The following is a 23,132-nucleotide window of genomic DNA, read 5'->3' on the forward strand; positions in this document are numbered from 1 at the left end:
GTGGGAGTTTTGAGTCACTCCCCCATGTTAATTGTTAAATGTTAATTGATTGCTTGTTAAGAGTTTAGTATTTAAGTGTTTGAGTTTTCATTTGGTTCAGCACTCTCTGTGGGATGACTCTCACAGGAGCAGCTCATTCTTATTGATCTTTTGCTTATACTTACTTTATGTCATGGAACTTTAATGTTTGTTTTGTTGTAGTTTGTTTTGTTTGTTTTCCTTTCCCTAGACTTATGTTAATGTTTGTATGAATGGTAATTATTCTAATTGAAGATAATAAAAACTATCTTCATTATTCAAACGATCGTGTTTGATTGGTTCCTCTTTTATGTTGCGGCTTTAAAACGAGCTAGTCGTAACACTCACACACACTCACATAAACACACACACACTCACATACTCTCACACATACACAGTACACGCATTCACACACGCAAACTCACTCTCTCTCTCTCTCTCTCTCTCTCTCTCTCTCACACACACATACACATACACGGACACATACACGGACACACACACACACACACACACACACACACACTGACACACACACTCACACTCTTACACACACACACACACACACACACACACACACACACGGCACCACCTTTAAGAGTCCTATGTTTTCTGTTTGGTAACCATGGTGATTTCAGCCAGAACCTCATTCAGGACAAAAGCTGTTACAGAATGATATTTCTTTAGTGCTTTATTATCATCGGTTGCTTCTAAATCCTAAATGAACTAGTCAGATCTGAAATGAAGACTCAAGATAGAAAGTTTCTGTAATTCACTGATGTGTGTTTTCTCTCCATCAGATTCTCATCAGTTCACTCTGGATCCGAACACAGTGAATACACACCTCCGTCTGTCTGAGGAGAACACAGTGATTACTGTCACTGACACAGATCTTCAGCCGTATCCTGATCATCCAGACAGATTTGATCATTATGAGCAGGTGTTGTGTAGAGAGAGTGTGTGTGGACGCTGTTACTGGGAGATTGAGTGGAGTGGGAGTGTGTTTATATCAGTGTCATATAAGAGCATCAGCAGGAAGGGACGGGGTGAAGAGTGTGTGTTTGGACGTAATGATCGGTCCTGGAGTTTGTTCTGCTCTCCCTCCTGTTACTCATTCTGGCACAATGACATACTGACTGAACTCCCTGTAGAGTCCATCAGCTGGAGAACAGGAGTGTGGAGAACAGGAGTTTATGTGGATCACAGTGCAGGAACTCTGTCCTTCTACAGCGTCTCTGACACAATGAGCCTCATACACACAGTCCAGACCACATTCACACACACACTCTATCCTGGGCTTGGAGTTTATTGGTCTGAATCATCAGTGAAACTGTGTTGATGAGTGAGAATAGACTGATGAGAGACTCTACCCATAATGCTTTGAGCTGCATGATAAATCAGTGACAGTGAGATGTTCTAGAGTCTCCTTTTGTCTCTTCATTACATTAATAACACAGCTGAACTTCTGTCAGTGAAATAAAGAGAAACAGACAATGATACACAGAGAAGAGAGAGGAAATATGAGACACAATGAGACTCACTGAAACATGTCTGGATGATACGAGCAAAACTAGACTTTCAACTCTAAACTCAGTTTAAGACATTCAGAGATGTTTTATCTCAACTTCTCGGATCTGTTCAAAACATGATTCACTCACACACACACACACACACACACACACACACACACACACACACACACACACACACACACACACACACACACACACTGGATCTGTTCAGAACATGATTCACACACACACACACACACACACACACACACACACACACACACACACACACACACACACACACACACACACACACACACACACACACATCGGATCTGTTCAGAACATGATTCCTCTGCTTTGGGTTATGTGTGTGTTATTAAACATGATTCCTCTGCTTTGGGTTATGTGTGTGTTATTAAACATGATTCCTCTGCTTTGGGTTATGTGTGTATTATTAAAGACGCTTCTGCTGTAATATATTGTGTACTGTACTAAACCTGTTAGTGGGGGTTTCTGGATTGATCTTCATCTTTTTATTATTATCTTTATTAAAACAGAGACATTTAAAGATGATGTCAGAAGACAAAGATGTTAAAGTTAGAAGCAACAATGAAAGAAATACAAGAACAGAAAGTTAAAGTCGAGGGAATTAAGATACATATTCAAGAGAATCAATCAATATCACAGTTTGTTGATCAATGAGTGTGTGAATGAAGGATCTCATTCTCTATAGAAACCTGTGTGTGTGTGTGTGTGTTTATTTCAGTCATGTGTGTAGTTGTCATGTGATTTCCAGCATTTATCATGTTATTATTATAGTTGTTGTCAGTGTTTAGTTTTGCTGTTTTTGTTCATATTTGAGTTTCCTCTTGATCTTTATTCCTCTGTTTCTGATTATTGTTCTGTGTATTTATTTACACACACACACACACACACACACACACACACACACACACACACACACACACACACAGTCCTTCATTAATGTTGGTCAAAACACTGTAAAAGTGAATCAACACGCACCAATGCTACACTTTTCTAAATGTCATAATCATTTGTTAACAAGTTCTCATTACTTCAATGATATCATTGTATTCTGCCTTTAATTATTACATTGTTTAAATTAATACATTTTTAGCTAACTGTGATTTTGTGCATTTCTGAAATACATAACTTAGACAGTTTCCTCTGATAACAGACTGTAGATTATAATATGGACTCTGTATTCTTCTGTAAAGCTGCTGTGAAATGATGTGTATTGTGTAAAAGTGAATTGAATTAAAAGAGTTTTATCTTCTAAATCTGTTCTTCTTCCACACACAGTTTCACTGTCTTCAATCATAAACCACATTTTTAAGGTGTAATTTCAACAATATTGTGTTCGATCTCTGCATCTGAAAATACAACAGTGAGGAAAACAATATTGTAAATAAAAGTCTTATTGTGCTTATATTCAAGATTCACCATTAGCTTTTCTTTTTACTTTTTACATTGTTTACTTGTGATGTTATTATTACAACTACTATTAATAATATCTTATGTATTATTATTACATATCATGTATCATTATTAGTAATAGTGGCATTTTATGTATTCATTTATTTATTATTATGATTAGATTTCTTTTCTGGTTTTGTATTTTTTTTCAGCACCGAATATATATATATATTTTTTTTTTTTTTTTTACGCATTAACGCATATTGAGAAACGGTCTGAAATGAAGAGTTAAATTAACAAAACTATTTAGACAGCGACAAACACTAAACTCAAACACTATTTCCTTTCAGTGATCAGTAAAATCATAAATATATGTAGGCCTATACACATTTATAACGAATGATTTTCTTTTCTTAACAAGTGCAAATGTTAGGTTTGGTCATTTGTAGCATAAACTATAAACTGTCGTTGTGGAAATGACGTAGTCCAGAAAGCCATCACTTGATTTCATACTATATGGATACACAGCAATACGTAATGACAGGGATACTGCAGGAGGTGGAGTGGCCACATTCATTCAGCAGGGGATTAATTACAGAGATTGAAGCAGTTATGGTTGAGATTTGGGTAAGTAAAACTAAAATTAAAATTGTTAACTTCTATAACCCTTGTAAAACAATCTTAAGAGAGATGCTAGATGGTATGTGTGAGGGAGGAAATGGAAAGTTAGTAATATGTGGAGATTTTAATGCACATAACACTTTGTGGGGAGGTACTAAGAAAGATGGAAATGGGACCACTATTGAGGAGTTTATGGATGATTATAAGTTGGTTTGTTTAAATGATGGAAGGAACACTAGGTTTGATGCATCTCATGGAACAGAGTCTGCAATAGATCTCACAATAGTATCGAATCAGATAGCAGGGGTAAGTGAGTGGGAGGTTAATGGAAATTCTCTTGGCAGTGATCACTATATTATTTTGTTAAGTATTAGGAATCAAAATGTGTGACTTGAAGAGAACTGGTTTCCAAGATGGAAAATGAGAGAAGCAAACTGGGGGTTATATTGCATGAAGGCAAGTGCTAGGCTGATGGGAATAATGTCAGATATGAGTAATGATGTTGATGAGTTAAATTCAATAATTACAAATATATTGTGTAAGACAGCAGAAGAGGTGTTTGGCAAATCTTCTTGGATGAGGAATAAGAGAATGTTACCTTGGTGGTCGGTTGATCGTAAGGAAGCAATTCAAGTTAGAAATAAAGCTTTCAAAATTGTTAAATCAAATCATTCAAAGAAGCTAAAAGGAAATATTGGCGTAACTTTTGTTGTAAAATAGGGGCAGAAGTCAAAGTGGGTGATGTTTGGAGCATGATTAAAGAAATGGGAGGCATTAGAAGGGAGTTTTCTCTACCTGTGATTAAAAACAATGATGTGGAGGCAGTAACAAATCAAGAGAAAGCGGAGATGATTGCGAAAGGTTTTGTTAAGGTCCATAGCTCAAAAAACTTAACTGATGAAGAATTATCTTGGAGAATTAAAGTAATAGATGAAAATAAAGGGTTACTGGAAAAGAAGGAAATAAGTGAAAATGTACTTAATAAGGATTTTACATTATTTGAGCTTAAGAGAGTGTTAAATGGGGTTAGGAATACTTCACCAGGGAAAGATGGTATATGCTATAAAATGATTGATGAAGTTGATGATGTAGCTAAACATGTAATCTTAAGTCTTTATAATAAGATTTGGGAACAAGGAAGATTGCCTTTGTGTTGGAAACATTCTGTAGTGATTCCTATTGGAAAACCAGGAAAGGATAAGACTGAAGTTAAAAGTTATAGGCCAATAGCATTAACATCCAATTTATGTAAACTTATGGAAAAGATGATCACTAGATGACTAGTATATGAAATGGAAAAAAGAGATATTGTTTCCCCATATCAGAGCGGGTTCCGTAGTGGACGTACTACAATGGACCCTGTTGTATGTTTAGAAAATGAAATAAGGAAAGCGCAAGCCAATAAAGAATCAGTTTTAGCAACATTCTTTGATATAGAGAAAGCATATGATATGCTATGGAAAGAGGGACTGTTAATTAAGTTGAATAGGATGGGTATTGGTGGCAAGATGTTTAACTGGATCAGAGACTTTCTAAAGGATATAGAACAATAGAAGTAAGAGTTGGGGTTAACTTCTCGAACATCTATTCAATAGAAAATGGAGCACCTCAGGGTAGTGTATGCAGTCCAGTACTGTTTAACATTATGATTAATGATGTTTTTGATACAATTGATGACACTAGAATCAGTAGAGCATTATATGCTGATGATGGAGCTCTGTGGATAAAAGCACGCAATATTGATAATATTAGAATTAAGATGCAACTAGCAATCAGTAAGGTAGAAAAATGGGCATGTGAGTGGGGTTTTCATTTGTCTGTAGAGAAGACTCAATTTATTTGTTTTTCAAGGAAAAGAGTAAGTCCCATACTAGATCTTAAGCTGTATAACCAGTCCTTAAAGCAAGTTAATATTATTAGGTATTTAGGAGTGTGGTTTGATGTTAAACTAACATTTAAGGAACACATTCAGAAAATAATTGAGAAGTCCAAAAAAGGCATTAATGTTCTGAAATGTTTATCAGGATACAACTGGGGAGCTTCAGGGATGTCCCTTAAAATAATTTATACTGCATTGATAAGATCGGTTTTGGATTAAGGGTGTATTGTGTATCTTTCAGCATCTAAGACATTGCTTAGTGAAATCAGTAGAATGCAGGCTAAAAGTTTGAGGATATGTTGCGGAGCATTTAGAACCTCTTCCATACCAGCGTTGCAAGTACAAACAGGAGAAATACCTTTAAACCTCAGACGTCTTAAATTGAGTATGGCGTACTGGATTCATTTAAATGGACATGATGAATCACACCCTACTAAGAAAGTTCTTAATGAGTGTTGGGAGTATGGTAGAACCCAGATTTGTAGCTTTGGTTGGGCTGGTAATAAACTAGCAAATCAAATGGAAACGGATGATATCACTTGTAGTAAGACAGTACCCCTGGTATCAACTCCACCTTGGCTGTTCTGCTCCCCTATGGTGAACATGGAAACCAGAGAGATAGATGTGTATCAGAACATAGAGCAATATTTAGAAAGTAGGTACTATAATACAACACAGATTTATACAGATGCATCTAAAGATTCAGAGGGTAAAACGGGTATTGCAGCTTACATCCCTGATTATAAAATCTCAATTAAAAAAAGAACATCAGATCATTTGTCCATATTTGCAGCAGAAATGACAGCCATTAATATTGCATTGCATTGGATAGAAGAAGTTAGGCCCCCTAAGGCAGTTATTTGTTCTGATTCTATGTCATCTCTCACATCCATTCAAAATGGAGAATCATCATGCCGACAGGACTTAATGAATGAAATTAATAACATCATATTTGCAATTAGTCAACAGGGAATATTAATCCAGTTTGTATGGGTTTCTGCCCATAAAGGAGTTGGTGGTAATGAGGAAGCAGACAGGCTGGCAGAAGAGGCTACTAAAGAAGAGGAATTCCACTCAGTAAATCAGAAGTTAAGGTACTCATTAAACACAAAGTTAATAAAATATGGCAAGCTGAATGGGATAAGGATAAAAAAGGTAGACACTTATACAATATACAAAAATATATCTCAAGTTGCAAATATAGTTATCCAAACAGACAGGAAGAGGTTTGGTTTACAAGACTGAGAATAGGCCATACTGGTTTAAATAACAGCTTATACATTTTACACAAACATCCATCTGGGAAATGTGAGAATTGTGGAGTGAGAGAGGATGTAGATCATGTCCTTTTAAGGTGCATAAGATTTTCCAGACAAAGAGAGAAACTGAAGAGGGAAGTGAATGCAGTAAATAAAACCTTTTCTTTAGAAACTTTATTATGTGAGCCTAGATCAGAAAAGATCACTAATGCTATGATAGCATTTATCAAAGAAACACAACTAGCAAATAGGATTTTTTTTGTGTGTGTGTGTGTGTGTGTGTGAATGACATCCATTTGATTGCACCTCAGTCCGGTAGATGGCGGTAATGCACTTTAACTGTAAACTGCCATAAAACTTAACAGAAGAAGAAGAAGAAGACGACGCAGTCCAGGCGGAAGTGGAGAGCCGTTGCTATGGGCCGCTGCTGCTGTTGTGATGCTCCTCTGATGAAGAAAAGCTCATTTCTCCAGCAACATTCAGCATGAACTGATCTCTGCGCGGACTGACAGCTGTGATTGTGAGTTCAGTCCGCCGTGTTTTATTGAAGATATGATCCGTAGTCTGTCAGTTTATAATGAAGCGCACGAGCAGCGCCTGTAGTTTATCATCAGTGTTCAATAACAATCTGTTTCAGCACTTTGACACAGAAATCTTTCTCTAAACAATCATGAACATCGACTACATTATCAAAGACGTGCTTTAGTGACAAAGAAAGTGTAATTATTGAAATAATTGTAATGACTTAATAATTTTACAATTACAAATAATACATGAATAACTTATCAAAGTATTTGTAATATTGGTAACACTTTACAATAAGGTTTCATTAGTGAATAACATTAGTTATTATATAACATGAACTAAAAATGAACAGTTCTTCTACAGCAGTGGTTCCCAAACCTGTCCTGAAGGCCCCCCAACACTGCACGTTTTCTTTGTCTCCCTAATCAAACACACCTGATTCAACTCATCAGCTCAATTAACCCATGTGATAATGAGCTGATGAGTTGAATCAGGTGTGTTTGAGTAGGGAGACAAAGAAAACGTGCAGTGTTGGGGGGCCTTCAGGACAGGTTTGGGAACCACTGTTCTACAGCATTTATTAATCTTAGTGCATGTTATGTTTAACATTTAATAATACATTTTAAATCAACAATTGCATCTGTTAACATTATTTATTCATTATTGGACCTGAGCTGACACGAACCTAACAGTTGTATTTTTAGTTACAAAAGTGATGTTATCTAATGGGATCTTATTGTAAAGCAAAGTATTATTTACATTTCTTCTTCAGTCGAACACCATTAATAACCTCACAGTGATTGAGCTGCTCCTCTCTCATGAGTGTTTTGAGCTGTCGGGGTTCGGTGTCTCTGAGACGGAAGTGACGTGTGTTTCTCAGGAGTGTGTGTGCGATGGCTGGGAAGGTGAAGTGGGTGACGGACATCGAGAAATCGGTGCTGATCAATAACTTTGAGAAGAGAGGATGGATCCAGGTGACGGACAGCGACGACTGGAACTAGGGCTGCACAATTAATCGAATTTCTAATCGCGATTACGATTATGGATCCCACGATTACGTAATCGTTCAAAGCCGCGATTACAAAAAAAAAAAAAAAAAAAAAAAATCCACTCTGCGTGCATTTAGAGCATGTTATGAGAGGCGAATCACAACTACTTCAGAAAACCCGGCACAATAGGAACTACCAGGCAGTGACGTATATGTACGCTGAAATAAAGTCTTTCACCTCAGAAAAACGGACGTTCCTGTCCTGTCAGCCGTTATAGGCTACTGTGCTCGTAGCGCACACTCTTCAATTGCACGCGCAAATGCGGCGGCACGCGCTGTGTTTAAGTGCAAAGGAAACTACGAGCATGCAACGTTGTTACGTTGTAAATTAGTAAGTCACGAAATAAAAGTAAAATACCAATAAATCACGTTACTGGTACGTCGTGTGTTAGCTGAGAAGGATTTGCATGCAGGGATGATTTTCATTCTATTCGCCAGGAGCAGTTTCCATGTTTCATTAACAGTTCTTGTTAATATTGTGTAGGCCTATTCACCATGGTAACTGTCATTTCAATATTAACCCAAAATGCCACTTTATTTTCACTTTGTGTTATTTTTTTATATTTTTAAATGACTGTGGTGGCTCATACCAACATTGTATTAACAAAAGCTAGTTTAGGACTGCTATTTAATAGCTTTAGCATAGGCCTAATGTTTATTTATTAGTAGTCTTTACTATTAGTCATATTCTTACAATTTATGTGTATGTTAAGTAAAGGGGGACAGTGTGTGTGTTCACAATTTTTAAGTAAACATGTATAATAATATGTCTATATATACATTATATATATATGTCTATATATATATATATATATATATATATATATATATATATATATATATATATATATATATATATATATATATTCAATGTAAATTATGATAATCGTAATTAATAATCGCAATTACAATTTCAAGGGAATAATCGACAATTATGATTTTTGTCATAATCGTGCAGCCCTAACTGGAACTTCTACTGGCAAGACCTCGTTTCATTTCATCCGTTCACACTGACACTGCAAACATGAACTACACACTGAAGCACTTGATCAGACCAGTACTAGGGCTGAATCCCAGTTACACACACACTACATGTTGTTCAACTGTTTGAACCGCTCACGGTGGATTGTGGTCGTACGACTGTGTCCTGAATGAAATACTAGTATGATACTGCACTTTATGCTCTGAGTGGGTGATTCTCACCAAAGCTTGCTTTTAAAAATGTACAAATGTTTTTTTTTTTTTTTTTTTCAGACATTAGAAACAAAGTCTGGAGAATTTGTGAACATTACTTTAAAAACATTTACTTACAATTTAAGACCTTTTTGAACATCATTTCCAAAATTAGTCCTAAAAAATCTCATTACTGCAACAGTCTGAAAACATCAACACTGTTAGAAAAGCAAACATTTTCACATTTTTAAAAATGGGTTACTAATAGGCATGCACATGTTAGCCTAGGTTTCATGGCGTCAGCATCCACGGTGATTCCTCTGGGGCTGTTGCACATGAGACCATTTCAGTTGTGGCTAAAAGCCAGGGGATTTCATCCAAGAGCCAATCCTCAAAGGCAAATAAAAGTGACGCGCCACGGGCTTCGTACACTATTTCTGTGGCTCAGACCCTGGTTCCTCGCCTTGGGTCCCACTCTAGGGGCGCCGTGTTGTCGCAGACTGCTAACGACGGACGCCTCCCTGATGGGCTGGGGAGCGGTCTTAGATGGCCGTCCAGCTCAAGGGTAATGGGAGGGTCATCAGCTAAATTGGCACATCAATTGCCTCGAGCTGATGGCCGTATTTCTGGCTCTGAAGTATTTTCTCCATCAATTGAGGGGCTGTCATGTCCTAGTGCGGGTGGACAACACAGCAGCAGTCTCTTATATAAATCACCAGGGAGGTCTGCGCTCACGCAATCTGAACAGAATAGCGAGGCAGATTTTTCTCTGGGCCCAGGACAAGTTTCTGTCACTCAGGGCAGTATACATCCCAGGGCATTTGAATGTGGGAGCAGATTTACTGTCCAGGCAGACACTACCGACGGGGGAATGGAAACTCCACCCGGAAGTAGTGAAACAGATTTGGACCAAATTTTACAAAGCGGAGGGGGACCTCTTCGCCTCACAACAGACAGCGCAATGTCCCCTCTACTTCTCTCCCACTGGGTCTGGATGCGATGGCGCACACATGGCCCAAGATGCGCCTGTATGCGTTTCCTCCAGTTTCTCTGCTCCCGGGAGTTTTAGCCAGAGTTCGCTAACAAGGGTCTTGCCTCTTGCTGATAGCGCCACGTTGGCCAAACAGAGTGTGGTTCTCGGAGATAATATCTCTCCTCGACGGCTCGCCGTGGGCGATTCCGGAGAGGAGGGACCTTCTGTCTCAGGCGGAGGGCATGATATTCCATCCCAGGCCCGACCTGTGGAATCTTCACGTTTGGCCCCTGATGGGAACCAACTGAGGGACACTGGGCTTTCGCCTGCCGTTATTGAGACCATTCTAAGTGCTAGGGCTTCCTCCACTAGACAAAGTTATGCCAGTAAATGGGGTGTTTTTGAAAGATGTGTATTTGAAAGGTGTGTTGTACACAATGTAGATCCAGTCAACTGCCAGGTTGCTACAGTTCTGGACTTCATGCAAGAGAAATTATCAACAGGCACATGCCCTGCCACTCTTAAGGTTTATGTGGCCGCTCTTTCGGCTTGCCACGCCTTGGTTGACGGGGCGCCACTCGGGAGACACCCTCTGCTCTCTCGCTTCCTTCGTGGGGCCAGGCGACTGAGGCCTCCCTTAAAAACCAAGATCCCTTCATGGGACTTCGCTATAGTTCTCGAGGGTCTGGTTGAAAACCCCCTTTGAACCTATAGAATCAGCGTCTGATAAACTTCTGACTCTAAAAATGTTTTTTTCTCATGGCAATAACTTCCTTGAAGAGAATTGGGGATATGCAGGCTCTGTCTATCTCTCCATCCTGCTTAGACTTTGCCCCAGGAATGGTGAAAGTGATTTTGCATCCTCATCACCTGCCTAAGGTTCCATTTTCGGCTGTACATCCGGTCATTCTAGAGGCCTCCTGTCCTCCACCGTTCACAACGCTGGAGCAGGAGAAATCTCATAGACTGTGTCCAGTCCGTGCTCTTCAGGCTTACATCCACCGCACTAGCCAGTGGCGTAAGTCAGAGCAACTGTTTGTCTGTTATGGTGGTAGTAACAGAGGAGCAGCTGCCACCAAGCAGACCATGTCTCATTGGGTCAGGGATGCTATTGCTCTTACTTATGAGGCGCGCGGTCAAGCTTCGCCTAAAGGTCTTAGGGCTCACTCCACCAGGGGGGTCGCCTCCTCTAGTGCTTTGGCAAGGGGTGCCCCCCTACAACAGGTTTGTGATGCGGCAGGTTGGTCCTCTCCGCACACATTCATAAGATTTTATAGTTTGGATGTTCATGCCACTCCGGGCTCTCATGTCCTTGAGTCAGCGTCACAAGCTAATGTCTGAGGCCTTCTTGCGTTCTTGTGAGCACACCTGCACAACCGTGGGGGTCCAGACATTTTCAAGCACGGCGTCGTGGGTATTCTCGTTCCCAATGCGCTGAGCAGCGCAGCATCGATTGTAGCTTTCGAAAGGGAACGATTCCGGTTACTTAACTGTAACCTTGTTCCCTGAGAAAGCGGAACGAGATGCTGCGCTACTTTGCCGTGCTGAAGATGTCCCAGGACTGCTCTTCAGACAAAATATCCTGACGATGCACCTGTGGCTCATCTATTTATAGCTATATTACCTCCGGGTCAATTCTATCGACGTGTTACACACAATATTCACAGCTGGTCACGATTAAAGACGTTCCCAATGTGCTGAGCAGCGCAGCATCTCGTTCCGCTTTCTCAGGGAACAAGGTTACAGTTAAGTAACCGGAATCGTTCCTAAACCTGTCTCATCACAAGTTTTGGTTCCTGCCCCTAAATGTATATAAATTGTAAGAGAATGTTCCCTTAGTCAGACTGTTTGGGAGAACTGCAGCAACGCTCAGCGAAGACCTCAATTCTCGAAATAATCATGTTATTACTACTTTATTTTCGTAATGTTTCGACATTTTAAAACTTTTTAAGGGCCTAAATACTCTAAATTGATTTATCAACTGTTAATACTTTTTAAGACCCCGCGGACTCTATGTATAAGTAAAATTAAACAAAGCAACAACTTCACAATGGAAGCCACTTGCATGATTTCAGAACCAGCTTGAAGTTCTTGGTCATCTGGCTCATCTATGTCATTGTCTGGCATTATGTCAATGTAGTTGGTGTATATTTCTGGTCCAGGATCCATTATTTCCAAGTCCCTTTGGAAGACCTCACTGTGGTTGGAGATTATTAATTCTTGAGAACCAGAATCCATTACTTCATGGTCCACTTGGATGACCTCACTAGCCTCAAGTTTGTCTGAAGTTGTTAAAACTGGATTTTGCTGCACACAAATGGCCTGAAATAAAATAAAATATTCCATTAGTATTTATGAAGGATGGCAACTTTCTGTGAATTCCCTTGAAAACACAGTATGTGTTGCACACACTGAAAACTTTTTACCTGGAAAAAAGGCAGTTTATAAGTCTGAACAACGTATAAATCTACATTTTAAATGTTTTGTTACTTTGCAACGATATCCCTAACTAAAGTAAAATTCCTAAAAATTGTTATCAGTCATGTGATCAGCTGAAGACAAAAAAGAATGAAAACCAGAAACGTCCTGCTTTTTATGAGGTCATTTTGTTGCAATAATCAGTAATAAAACAAAGAATGAATAAGCAAATTACAAGCAGAAGCTTAAATAAATACAAAATATACTGCATGGTTTAATTCAATAGAATAAAGATTAAACAATGCAGTATATTTTTCAGGTAGGTCTAAAAGTAGTATTCAGATAAGAAATACCACAGAAATTGAATAATCAAATTAAAAATATTTGTGCAGTCTTAACTGTTTAAATTAAATATAAATGAATCCTTAATAAAAAGTTCCCATTTGTTGTTTGATTATCATTAATAACACAGATAACGAACAATAGACAGAAGCAGGTTTAAAGACTGCGGTCACTTTAAGACCTATGGTTAGGGTTATTGCCAATAAGAATTTACTTACCTGTACATCCTCCATGTCCATCCATCGAACATGGATGTTCAATGGGGAAATCAGGTAATGATCCAGAAGAGTTCCAGAAATTGTGTTGATTATTGATACTGCTGAAGTAGCTTCCTTAATATAAAAATACTCAGTGGCTGAGGAATGTGTTCCCACAAAGTCAAACAGGACCTGAAAAAACAAAAGTATGTCAAAATGCCAGTCTTGGCAAAAATGTCTGAACGAAAAAGGATAAAAAATAAAAAACACGTGTAGCACTATATTGGATCCATGAGAGCAGGCTAACTGTCCGTTCACACCACCACTGCCGAGAGCATCAAAATTTGCTGTAGCTGACCTGCCAACAACACTGTAGAAATATTTGATAGACTCAACATAACATTATCTTGATTATTTAACAGCTTTACCTGCATTTCATCGGATACTTGGAACCGTCTAATTTTTATTGTGCCATCCGGGAAAGTAAATTTCAGTGGTATGCCTTCAGCTGGTTCTTCAGTTCTCCTCATAAGTCTTTCCTCTATTATCTGAGAGACATAAAAGTTATTTGGATAAAACTGTTGGAATGTGCATGCGATTTTTAAAAGGAACGCCTTCCTGAGTATAGGTAAGCTGAAAGCACCTTTAAGCGCCTTTCTTCATATTGTGACATTTCTTGTCTCCTCTGATCCTGCCAATAGGGAAAACTATCAGGATCCATAAATATTTTACACATGCAAATAGTTGCAAATATTAAAAGACATAGCCTACCTTCTCCTGATCAGCTCTCAATGATTGCTCATACTCTAGGTCTTGTTGTCTTCTTATAGCTCGCCACTCCTGTGAAGATATATTTATACAGTATAGTTCAGTCATAATATTTTCCGTAGTAATAGTTCAGTCATAATATTTTCCGTAGTAATGTCAATTAACTTAAATTGCCTTGTATTTGAATTTGTGCATTGTTACAATACTTTAAAACTGTGGTTAAGAGGATTGCTTTTGTAAATGGACAGTAAAATTTCCATAGCAATAAATGGTTGGTGGTCATGTTATTATTTTCAGATTCATCTGAGCAACTAGGGCTGCCCCCTAATAGTTGACTATTTGTTAGTCAACTAGAAACGGCTTAGTCGAACAACATTTTGTTAGTCAGTTAGACGCAGAAAAAAAAAATAGACCTTGTAGCAAAGTCACACAGTCCGTATAGGAACAGATGGTTAACATTGGGTCCTTGTGGTAATCACAGTATGTCGGGCAGTAAATCCAAAAGTTTGCCTATATTTATTAAAAGTAATTAAATGAATATAAAAATGCAATTAGTCGGCTAATTGCTTAAATGAACAACCAAAAGTAAGAAAAAAAAAAAAAAAAAAAACTTTAGTCAGCCCTGTGAGAAACTGAAATAACTTTTACATTACCTCTAAACCATTTGTTGTTTTAGGTCCATCTGTGATTGCTGGATTTAGTGGCATGTTGCTTGTCTGCAGAGACATCATCATTATGAAATCTTACAGTGAATTTTAAAGGGATGGTTCAGAGTAAAATCAATCTAGGGTCCTTTGCACCATGACCTCGAGCCAAACACCCACCAGAAGCCTTTTTTCCCTTGTTTGAACATGTTTAATATTTAGAAATATCAGCCGGATGGCTTAGTACAGGTGTTATTGGCTCCAAATCTGTATCTCGTAAATTACCCCACTAATAATGCCCAGAATGGAACCAAACTTCTACAGTAGTACAAATAGGTTCTGTAAATTCTATTGGCCATAATTTTCAAAGTAAAAGTGTTTTTGATACTAAGTAATTTCCATATATAATATGTTTTTATTAAAGGGGTCATATAATGCCATTTTTGTACAAGCTAATATGATTCTTTAGGGTCTAAATTAAAAGTTTGTAATATAATATAATTAAAAATTCTCATTAGTATTGTAAGAAAACACAAATTTTACCTGGTAAAAAACAGCTCTGTTTTCAGCACGCCGTTTAAGTGCATGTGTCTTTAAATGATAATGAGCTTTGCTCACCCCGCCCCTCTGTTCTGTGCGTACACCGTTTCTAACACAATAACCATAACGCATTGTTCATTATAAACGTGGGATTATGAATTATCTTGAGATCCTCGTATATAGAAAACATGGCGTAATGTACCCTTGAGTGTAAACAGCCGCATTCATCGTGAAGCGTGCAGCAAGCAATATGCAAAGATTAATATAAATATTAATATAAAGGTTAATAAAACGTTACACTCACTTCAGTTCTTCTGGAGGTGCAGCAGGAACACGAATAGTTGGTACGGATCCTACTTTCAGGAACAGCTTCTTAGCAAAACCAGCTTTACTGGCCCTCGTTTGTAAAGCAGTCTGGTGTGAAATGAGTTGATCGTGGGGAATCCCTGCGAGGGAACCCGTGTCAATGCATTGGGAATATTCCATCAATACAATTGCTTAGTGCATTGATATGCTGGAGAAGAATGGCGTCTATGATGACAGACAGCTCGCTCACGAGCGAGGGCGGGTCTGTGTTGAAACACAGTGCTGTCAATCACAATCGTGGGAGGGGCGTCGATTTTGTGACGTCACAAAATCGAAAGGCTTGATTTCAGAGAGTGTCAAACATATAAGGAGATTTAAAAAAAAAACACTGGATGGATTTTTATCATTTTATGATGGTTGTGTATAGGCACTGTCAACACACATTTCAGTACAATCAACTTGTAAAAGTGCATGTACCATTATACGACCCCTTTAAATGAATTGTATAGTAACTCTATATCCCATGCTGATAAACGTACATCCCTCTCAATTGTACAAGGCCCCAGGGAGTCTGATGTATCGGCCACCTCCAGGGAGTCTGATGTATCAGCCACCTGTACATCCTTCAAAATACCAGCACAATACACAATTTGCTGGTAAATGACAGAATATTGTATGATGCAAGCACACGATAAATCTAGAAACAGGTTTTGCCTACATCATCTTGGTCCAGGCTTTGGCCTGAGTCGCTGCCTTCATCCTAACAAACCAAAACAAAATTTAAGATTTCATCATCTGAATGTAGTTCATCGCAATTCTGTAAGCTGGTTAAAAAAAAATCCTTACATGATACTCTTCTTGCGGTTCTTCAGCCTGGTCTTCCAAACGCTCCTTTAAGTAGTAGAGAATAAACACAAGTTCAACCATTTCATGAGTCAGAATCTGCTAAGGGGTAATTAAATGTAAAAAAAAAAAAAAATATTATTGGAACTATGAACAGCATTTTGAAAGTCTTTTAAACAACTGAAAAGATAAAACTACATTTTATAAAAATCCTACAAGTCAAGGTTATCAAGACATCTGAAGATCACTCATAACCAAAGTCAACAGTTATTATAGCCAACATTATGTATATATAAAAAAAGGTCAAGAATAGAAAAATTAACAGTAATATTAGGAGATGTCAAAATCAGTGCTGCATAACATGGGATACATTACTATATTAGTAGGTAAGTTGCTGTACATTGTGACTATTTTCTGAGTGCATTATAGCTTATCCAGTCCATATGATAGTCTTTCGAAAAACTTTTTTGGTTTGCAATAGATAAACTGTACTTAATACAAATTAAATACCTTGTACCTTTTGTTCAGAATCTTACCAAAGAAATCACCTCTGCGATGTCACTGTCACCATCTGTGTTAATGTCATGCTACGAAATATGAAAACATTTAAATTACAATAAGACACTTACAGATAACATTTTAACTCTGGAAACTACCTGTACCTCACCTCTGGACGAATGTACAGTGCGGAGCGCCCCAACACTCCACTTGACCTAACGGCTTGGGGAGTGCATTGAGTCAGGGGGGCCACAACCCGATGTCTATTCACTTTGCAAAGGTCAACGTTTATGCTTTCAAGTTGTGGATAAATTGCCCTCAAGAATTCCTGAAAGCCTGCTTCCGTCAGATTCTTTGGAACCTTGACGACTTTTACCACTTCCGCTAAAAATGTATGGAAAACATAGACAACAGATAATAAAAACTGAGAAATAAATAAATCAGTTGTTCCCATGTCGTTTGTTATTTGGACTTTTGGATGGTTGGGATTGTGAATGTAAGTAAAGAGAAATTGCACACTGAAGTAACACAGAGGTCACTAATCAGCCTTTTAACTACATCCAAAACTCTATTAGAGGCCATCGCAAACAAATTCATCACTGAAAAAAAGTTTAACAGACATTGGTCTTACCTTGCCAGCAATTGAATGTGATTTGTTGTGTTAACATCAGGGTAATCCTCATTGACCATGTGTTGCACCTCAGAGTATCTGGAGTACTTTTGACAGAAAGAAATATGATCACACAATCAAGTAAATTTTAGACATTGTTAAACCAACCATACAGAGAATAATGTTGATGGAAATTTGCCATTACTAAACATTTAGGAGAAAAACTGTAAACAGACATCATTTGATACATTTTCAAGTGAAAGATCACATGTAAATGTCCTTAAGTGTTATTAATTAACTGGGGTCTCAGAAGTGCAACATTTCCTTGAAATACAACTCCAATTCAAGACAAAACTTTTGTAGCACACCTACACGACTATATTCTGGAATGAGCTTTAGACAAATTTAAGCAACCAATTTAATACTAACTGCTGTCATGGACATGTAACCCTGTCAATTTTGCCCCAATAAAGTCCTGAAATGACCTTTAATGCAAACACTTAAAACTAGAGTAAAGTGCAATATCTAGTTCGCCACTAGGTGGCAGTGCACAATGAAACGTTCTTCTTCTGCTGTTTTCTGCCATTCGCCTTGCCTTAAAAAAGCCTGGAAAAACGGGAGCCAGAGCAGAAGTAAATATTAGGATTGAAATTTATTTAGAAAGCGAAATATATCCCCTAGGTTGAACTACATTGAAATTTAGATGACACCTGTTGTAAAACAAAGTTATCTCGGTGAGTGAAAACTATCCTTTTGTGTTGATTAGCTTGAAGCTAAAATGGTGAAATGACTAAAAGTTTACATTTCAACGTTACAGTGGATTAAAAAAAACAGTCTGGCTATCTACAAAAGCAGTGGATGTTACCACACAGGTACATTTCGTTGTATATTCTAGTTGTACATCTGTTGTATATTTTGGTACAATGAAAAATGCATTTTGAAAGGAAATAGTTTTGTTTTGAGTCCTCAGTCAATTTTGAGTTATTATTCTATACTGTACTTTTGTTTGTCCAATTCCATTTTATTGATTTTAATTTTAAGTTGTATTATTGAACATATGGACTTTTAAATGATGAAAAGATGGAAAAATGACATTTAGTTGAACATTAGTTAATTTTCTGCACATTTTTGTGTAGACTGTTTTTTTTTTAGGCTTCTTCTGGTCTTGGATCCCTGGTGTTCTTTCCACTGAAGTTAGATTCCTCTCTGTTCGCCCTGGTGCCTGGTTCCCTGGTCCACTGCCTCAACTAACAGCGCTGCAACGGTTCCATTGGGTGGTTTGATATGGACGCTAAGTATTGAAGGGGTGGTTGGACAGTTAAAATATTTGAGTGCACTCAAGGGTAACAGTTTTTTTCTTTGAAAGATTTTCCCTTTTGTTTTGTTTCATGAGATCTCAAAATTTGTGGCCTATTTGTTAACATCAATGGTATTAATGCTGTGTGAACTGAACTAAATATTGAATTTTGAATAAGAAAATAAGAAAAATAATTTGAATAAGAACTACATTTAAACTTTATTCTATTGTCCTGTGCTTCCTTTGGAGTGGAATCTATGAGTCCTTTGACCATATGATTAGTACATAACCAGCCTCCTCATCGAATCTAGATTTAGATAACTCCTACAATAGATTCTTAGCCTGCCTATAAGCAGAACTACCACCGTAGGGTTACAGACACACACGGGAAAACAGGAAAAGTAGATCCAATAGCAGTATGTAATTATTTATTAAGGCTAATCCAATATCATTGTCATCCAGGCAGGGGTCAAAGTCCATATAATCAATCCAAACACAAATAAACAAAACAAGAAACAGGCTAGAAACCAGACCTCAGAAGTGTGGACCATAACATGGACTCCATAACAAACACTAAACAGGCAGGGTATTGTAAGATTAATAAGGGAATTAAGATCAATATAACTCAAAGGGGATTGAATTACAGGGAATAAGAACCGAATTATTATGCGAATTATTATGCAAATTATTCAGAATTAATATTTAACACTTTATCAACTATTCGTCCACCGATAAGTTGAGATTAGGGTATTTTATCAATTCTGGACAGAATATTATCCCGTGGCCTACGGTAATAATATCATAAAGTTATGATAACTGATTAATATGAGCAAGGTAGCAAAATCTACAGTTTAAGGCAGTAACTTGTAAGCACACAGCACAAGACGCTTCTATGTAAAATCAACCAAGACTTTATTGAACTACTCTAATACACACAAACTAAACTAACACGAAAACACACAAACATTCATTCAAATAGTGACAGAGAGTGATGTTATTAACGGAGGGTGAATGGAGTCCCAAATGTCTAGCGTTAGACAGTATTTCTTGACCGCAACCTGAGAGAATCAATCTACTAGCACTTTAACTCCCTGAGGTCGGCTATCGCGCCGGCGCGATAGGCTCGTTTTTTTCCGTATGAGTGCAAAAAAAAAAAAAAAAAAAAAATTTAATTTTTATCTTATATGCTTGTGTTATACATCAATCGATCCTGTTTAGTGTGTATTTTTTTTGTGTATGCTCATAATAAAAACAAAGTGTTGTGCTTTTCGCCAAATAAAGAAAAATAAACATGATGCGAGTTCTGCCTACTCTCCGTCAGTGAAGTCAATTCTGAAACGCGTCCGAAAATGAACTGTAACTCAGCGAATACTCAGTCAAACAGGCATACAGTCACACAGGCATGAAGCTTGAATTCTCTTCTTTTAAATGAAATAATTTTTATAAAAAACAAATATTCACAGTTTATATAATATGTATGTAAATAGAGAGATGTCAGTCGTTCTCATCTCAGCTAATTAAGTTTTAATGTGACTCCGCCTACGGAGACCGCGCTATTCAAACGCAAATGTGAGGCGATCCATACAAACCTGTGAAACGCCCACATCCGCTGGATAAGGCCGGTGAAACACTGGATGCGTGGCGTGTCCGTTTTTATTTCGGCTCCCATCCATGTTAACAGTTTAGAGTTTGCATACTGCCTGTGTGAGAGACGCGCGTCTCAGGCGCGGCACGAGCCGCGTGGAAAACGCGTGCATTCTAGAAATAGAACCGACGCCTATTTTTCACGCGACACGCAAGCGTCTTGGAAGCGTTTCCATGCAAAATTGAATAGGAAAATCTGTTTATTTGTCATTTTGACACGAATACATATTAATAAATTTCCTTTTGATGTTTAAAAGTGTCTAGGTTTTGACATAAATGCAAATATAAATGTAATTTTACAAAATATGATCGATTTTCAAATACTGCTGTATTGAATGAACAGCTTTTAGCAAACTATTGCTATACTGAGATGAGGAATATCATCTCAGGAATTAAACTTATTATTATTATTAATATATACTGTATGTGTTTTGTCAAAAATAAAGTCATCAACTAACTAATGAATCCTTTACTTTGAAATACGTATGATAAAATGTATACTTTAGTTTTGAAAGACGTTGACTAGTTTTGAAAAGATTATAAAGTATGTATGTGCTTGCATATATATATGTGTGTGTGTATATATGAAGAGTTCAGATGCAAAAGCCTCTAAATGCCATCTGAAATTTTCTCCTAGAATGATCATTTTTATGAAGCTTGTATATTTAAGTTAGCTATAGGTGACACACCTGAATGAATGGCTCATTAAGTATGCAGGGACGTAGTCTCACCAGGTGTGAACTACTAAATATGCATGATGCTGTTGGAGCGTTTACGCCCCATCCGCATATTGGCTTTCCAAACTAAAAGTGTTTCACAAAACTAAAATCAATGTATCGTTTTTTTGTGAATGATTAGGCAGGATGATTTTCATATAATTTTGAAGAAAAAACACTAGGCGATGAAATCCATTAGTCAAAAGTCTTATTGCCACATATTTAGTATGTGTTTTGTGGCCTTATTTCAGAAACTTTAATTTTTAGTTTTTTCGATAACCATGCATAAACATTATTCTCTCAAAAATGAAAACATGTACATTAGGGGTGTAACGGTACGCAAAAATCACGGTTCGGTACGTACCTCGGTTTTAAAGTCACGGTTCGGTTTATTTTCGGTACAGTAAGGAAAAGAAATGCAAACATTAAACTGCAGGTTGTTTATTACTATAAACTTTTTTTAACAATTTGTTTACACTTTTTTAAACACTTTTTAATAAAATATAATAAAATATATATAAAATAAAAAAAAGAATAAGAAATAAAATACTGCTGCAAAGTTCTCCACTTAATAAAATACTCTCAGTCTCAAACCAATATCACATAATAAATTTAATGAAAAATATAAATAAATAACTATGATTACAGTGCAGCATTACCAATCCCAGCTTGTAGGCCTGCTCATATTTAAAAATTAAGACTGGGAAAAAAATGAACTTTAATTGCACAATTTGCTGTAATTAATTGCAATTCCTCCAAGCTTGTAATCATCAATAATTAAACTTAGAATCACCTAATTAAATGAAACACTGGGGAAAAAAAGGAACAGAAAATAGCCCTATATTAAAATAATATTAAACATATATATCAATGTATTATTCTTTTTCAATAATCAATCAACAATCAATTTAAGATTTTTTTTCCCATTTTTTTACTAATTATCAAAATAAAATATATTCCTACAAAGCTATTATTACCAGAGCATGTGATCAGAGCAGGTCATTTTACCATTGTTGCCAGCATGACTATACCAGCTCAGCAAACAGAAGTCTACTACTGAGAAATTTCACCTTATTTGAGGGGACTTTGCTTTTCCAGTGCGTGATCGGTACATGATTGGATTGTTTGGGCCGTTAACGACAGAGCAGAACGCGCAGCGCAAACACGGAGTCGAACATTGAGCAGAGAGCGCAGCGCGCAGACACACACACACGGAACGGAGAGTGCGGCGGCGCACACGGAGGCGGAGCGGAAAAGCTTTTTTTCGCCCTGCAGTCGATTTCATTGGTTTAGGTTACAGTGACGACGGGTAAAACTGGTAAAACTTTAGAATCAGCTGCAGGGCGGGATTTGCGCTGAACGCGAAGGCTTCCGCCACTTAATATGTTCGTGTGGAAACACGAAAATGTACCTATGTTCCGCACACAAAATATTGCATTCAGTCATTCGGTACACACGTGCACCGAACCGAAAGCCCTGTACCGAAACGGTCCGGTACGAATACACGTACCGTTACACCCCTAATGTACATACATGTGGCTCACATATTATGGAAGTCCTGTTTGTGCTATATAGAGTGAATTTACACCTTTGCCATTAATATGTTTATAAGCAACTGAAAAAAGCACAAATGTCAGGGCATGTCAGAACATCTCAAGGACCCCAAAAACACCCCAGACCCCAGAGGGTTAATCTTAGTTCATTTTCTTAATAAGATTTGCACCAGTTCAGCCAGAATTAGGAGATATTGTGTACTTGCGTTTAGATGCTCCTGAGCGCGTGTGTTCCCTTCTGTGGTGAAGTTGCTGGAGAGGGAATCTCTTCGGCGCTGATTGGCTGGCAGTCGGTCGATGATGCGTTCTGAG

The 23,132-nt window shown here is 37.6% G+C and overlaps 3 protein-coding genes across 12 annotated transcripts in view; 2 read left to right on the top strand and 1 right to left on the bottom strand.

Moving 5' to 3' along the window:
* LOC311081630 (uncharacterized protein) overlaps positions 1–2,776 on the top strand; it is a 178,215-nt gene extending 175,439 nt beyond the window's left edge. For both annotated transcript variants that reach the window (XM_084112213.1, XM_084112214.1), the window contains one exon: positions 816–2,776. In XM_084112213.1, the coding sequence (XP_083968339.1) occupies positions 816–1,354 (539 nt within the window). In that variant the 3' untranslated portion in view covers positions 1,355–2,776. The remainder of the gene's footprint in view (positions 1–815) is intronic.
* Positions 2,777–9,329: 6,553 nt separating this feature from the next.
* On the bottom strand, positions 9,330–17,567 carry LOC311081692 (uncharacterized protein). 7 transcript variants are annotated; one of them, XM_084112318.1, is made up of 7 exons: positions 16,506–17,567; positions 16,222–16,419; positions 14,823–14,887; positions 14,173–14,241; positions 14,045–14,092; positions 13,830–13,949; positions 9,330–12,766 (listed from the first exon to the last, which is right to left on the bottom strand). In XM_084112318.1, exons 3-7 carry the CDS (start codon positions 14,874–14,876, stop codon positions 12,422–12,424), a joined length of 636 nt encoding a protein of 211 aa, XP_083968444.1. In that variant the 5' UTR covers positions 14,877–14,887; positions 16,222–16,419; positions 16,506–17,567; the 3' UTR covers positions 9,330–12,421. The 7 variants fall into 7 exon arrangements, 2 of the variants coding, with proteins under 2 accessions (XP_083968444.1, XP_083968443.1); XM_084112317.1 differs by lacking the exons at positions 16,222–16,419; positions 16,506–17,567 and having other exon boundaries at positions 14,823–16,192; XR_014605968.1 differs by lacking the exons at positions 16,222–16,419; positions 16,506–17,567 and adding an exon at positions 14,583–14,679 and having other exon boundaries at positions 13,830–14,241; positions 14,823–16,192.
* Positions 17,568–18,202: 635 nt separating this feature from the next.
* The window catches only part of LOC311081633 (NACHT, LRR and PYD domains-containing protein 3-like), a 172,653-nt gene continuing 167,723 nt past the window's right edge, over positions 18,203–23,132 (top strand). For 2 of the 3 annotated variants that reach the window (XM_084112219.1, XM_084112220.1), the window contains exons 1-3: positions 18,203–18,344; positions 18,428–18,482; positions 18,747–18,953. The gene's annotated coding sequence lies outside the window, so the exon portion shown is untranslated. The other variant, XM_084112218.1, reaches the window with a different exon arrangement.

Source organism: Abramis brama (genome assembly GCF_963993115.1).
Source record: "Abramis brama genome assembly, chromosome: 4".
NCBI lineage: Eukaryota > Metazoa > Chordata > Actinopteri > Cypriniformes > Leuciscidae > Abramis > Abramis brama.

Excerpts from the sequence above, each read along its gene's own strand:
- LOC311081692 (XM_084112317.1), bottom strand. The coding sequence starts at position 14,903 with ATGATGATGTCTCTGCAGACAAGCAACATGCCACTAAATCCAGCAATC. Across the intron at positions 14,093-14,172 it reads TGAGAGCTGATCAGGAGAAG|GATCAGAGGAGACAAGAAAT; the intron begins GTAGGCTATGTC and ends CCCTATTGGCAG. Across the intron at positions 12,767-13,829 it reads AAGTATCCGATGAAATGCAG|GCCATTTGTGTGCAGCAAAA; the intron begins GTAAAGCTGTTA and ends ATTTTATTTCAG.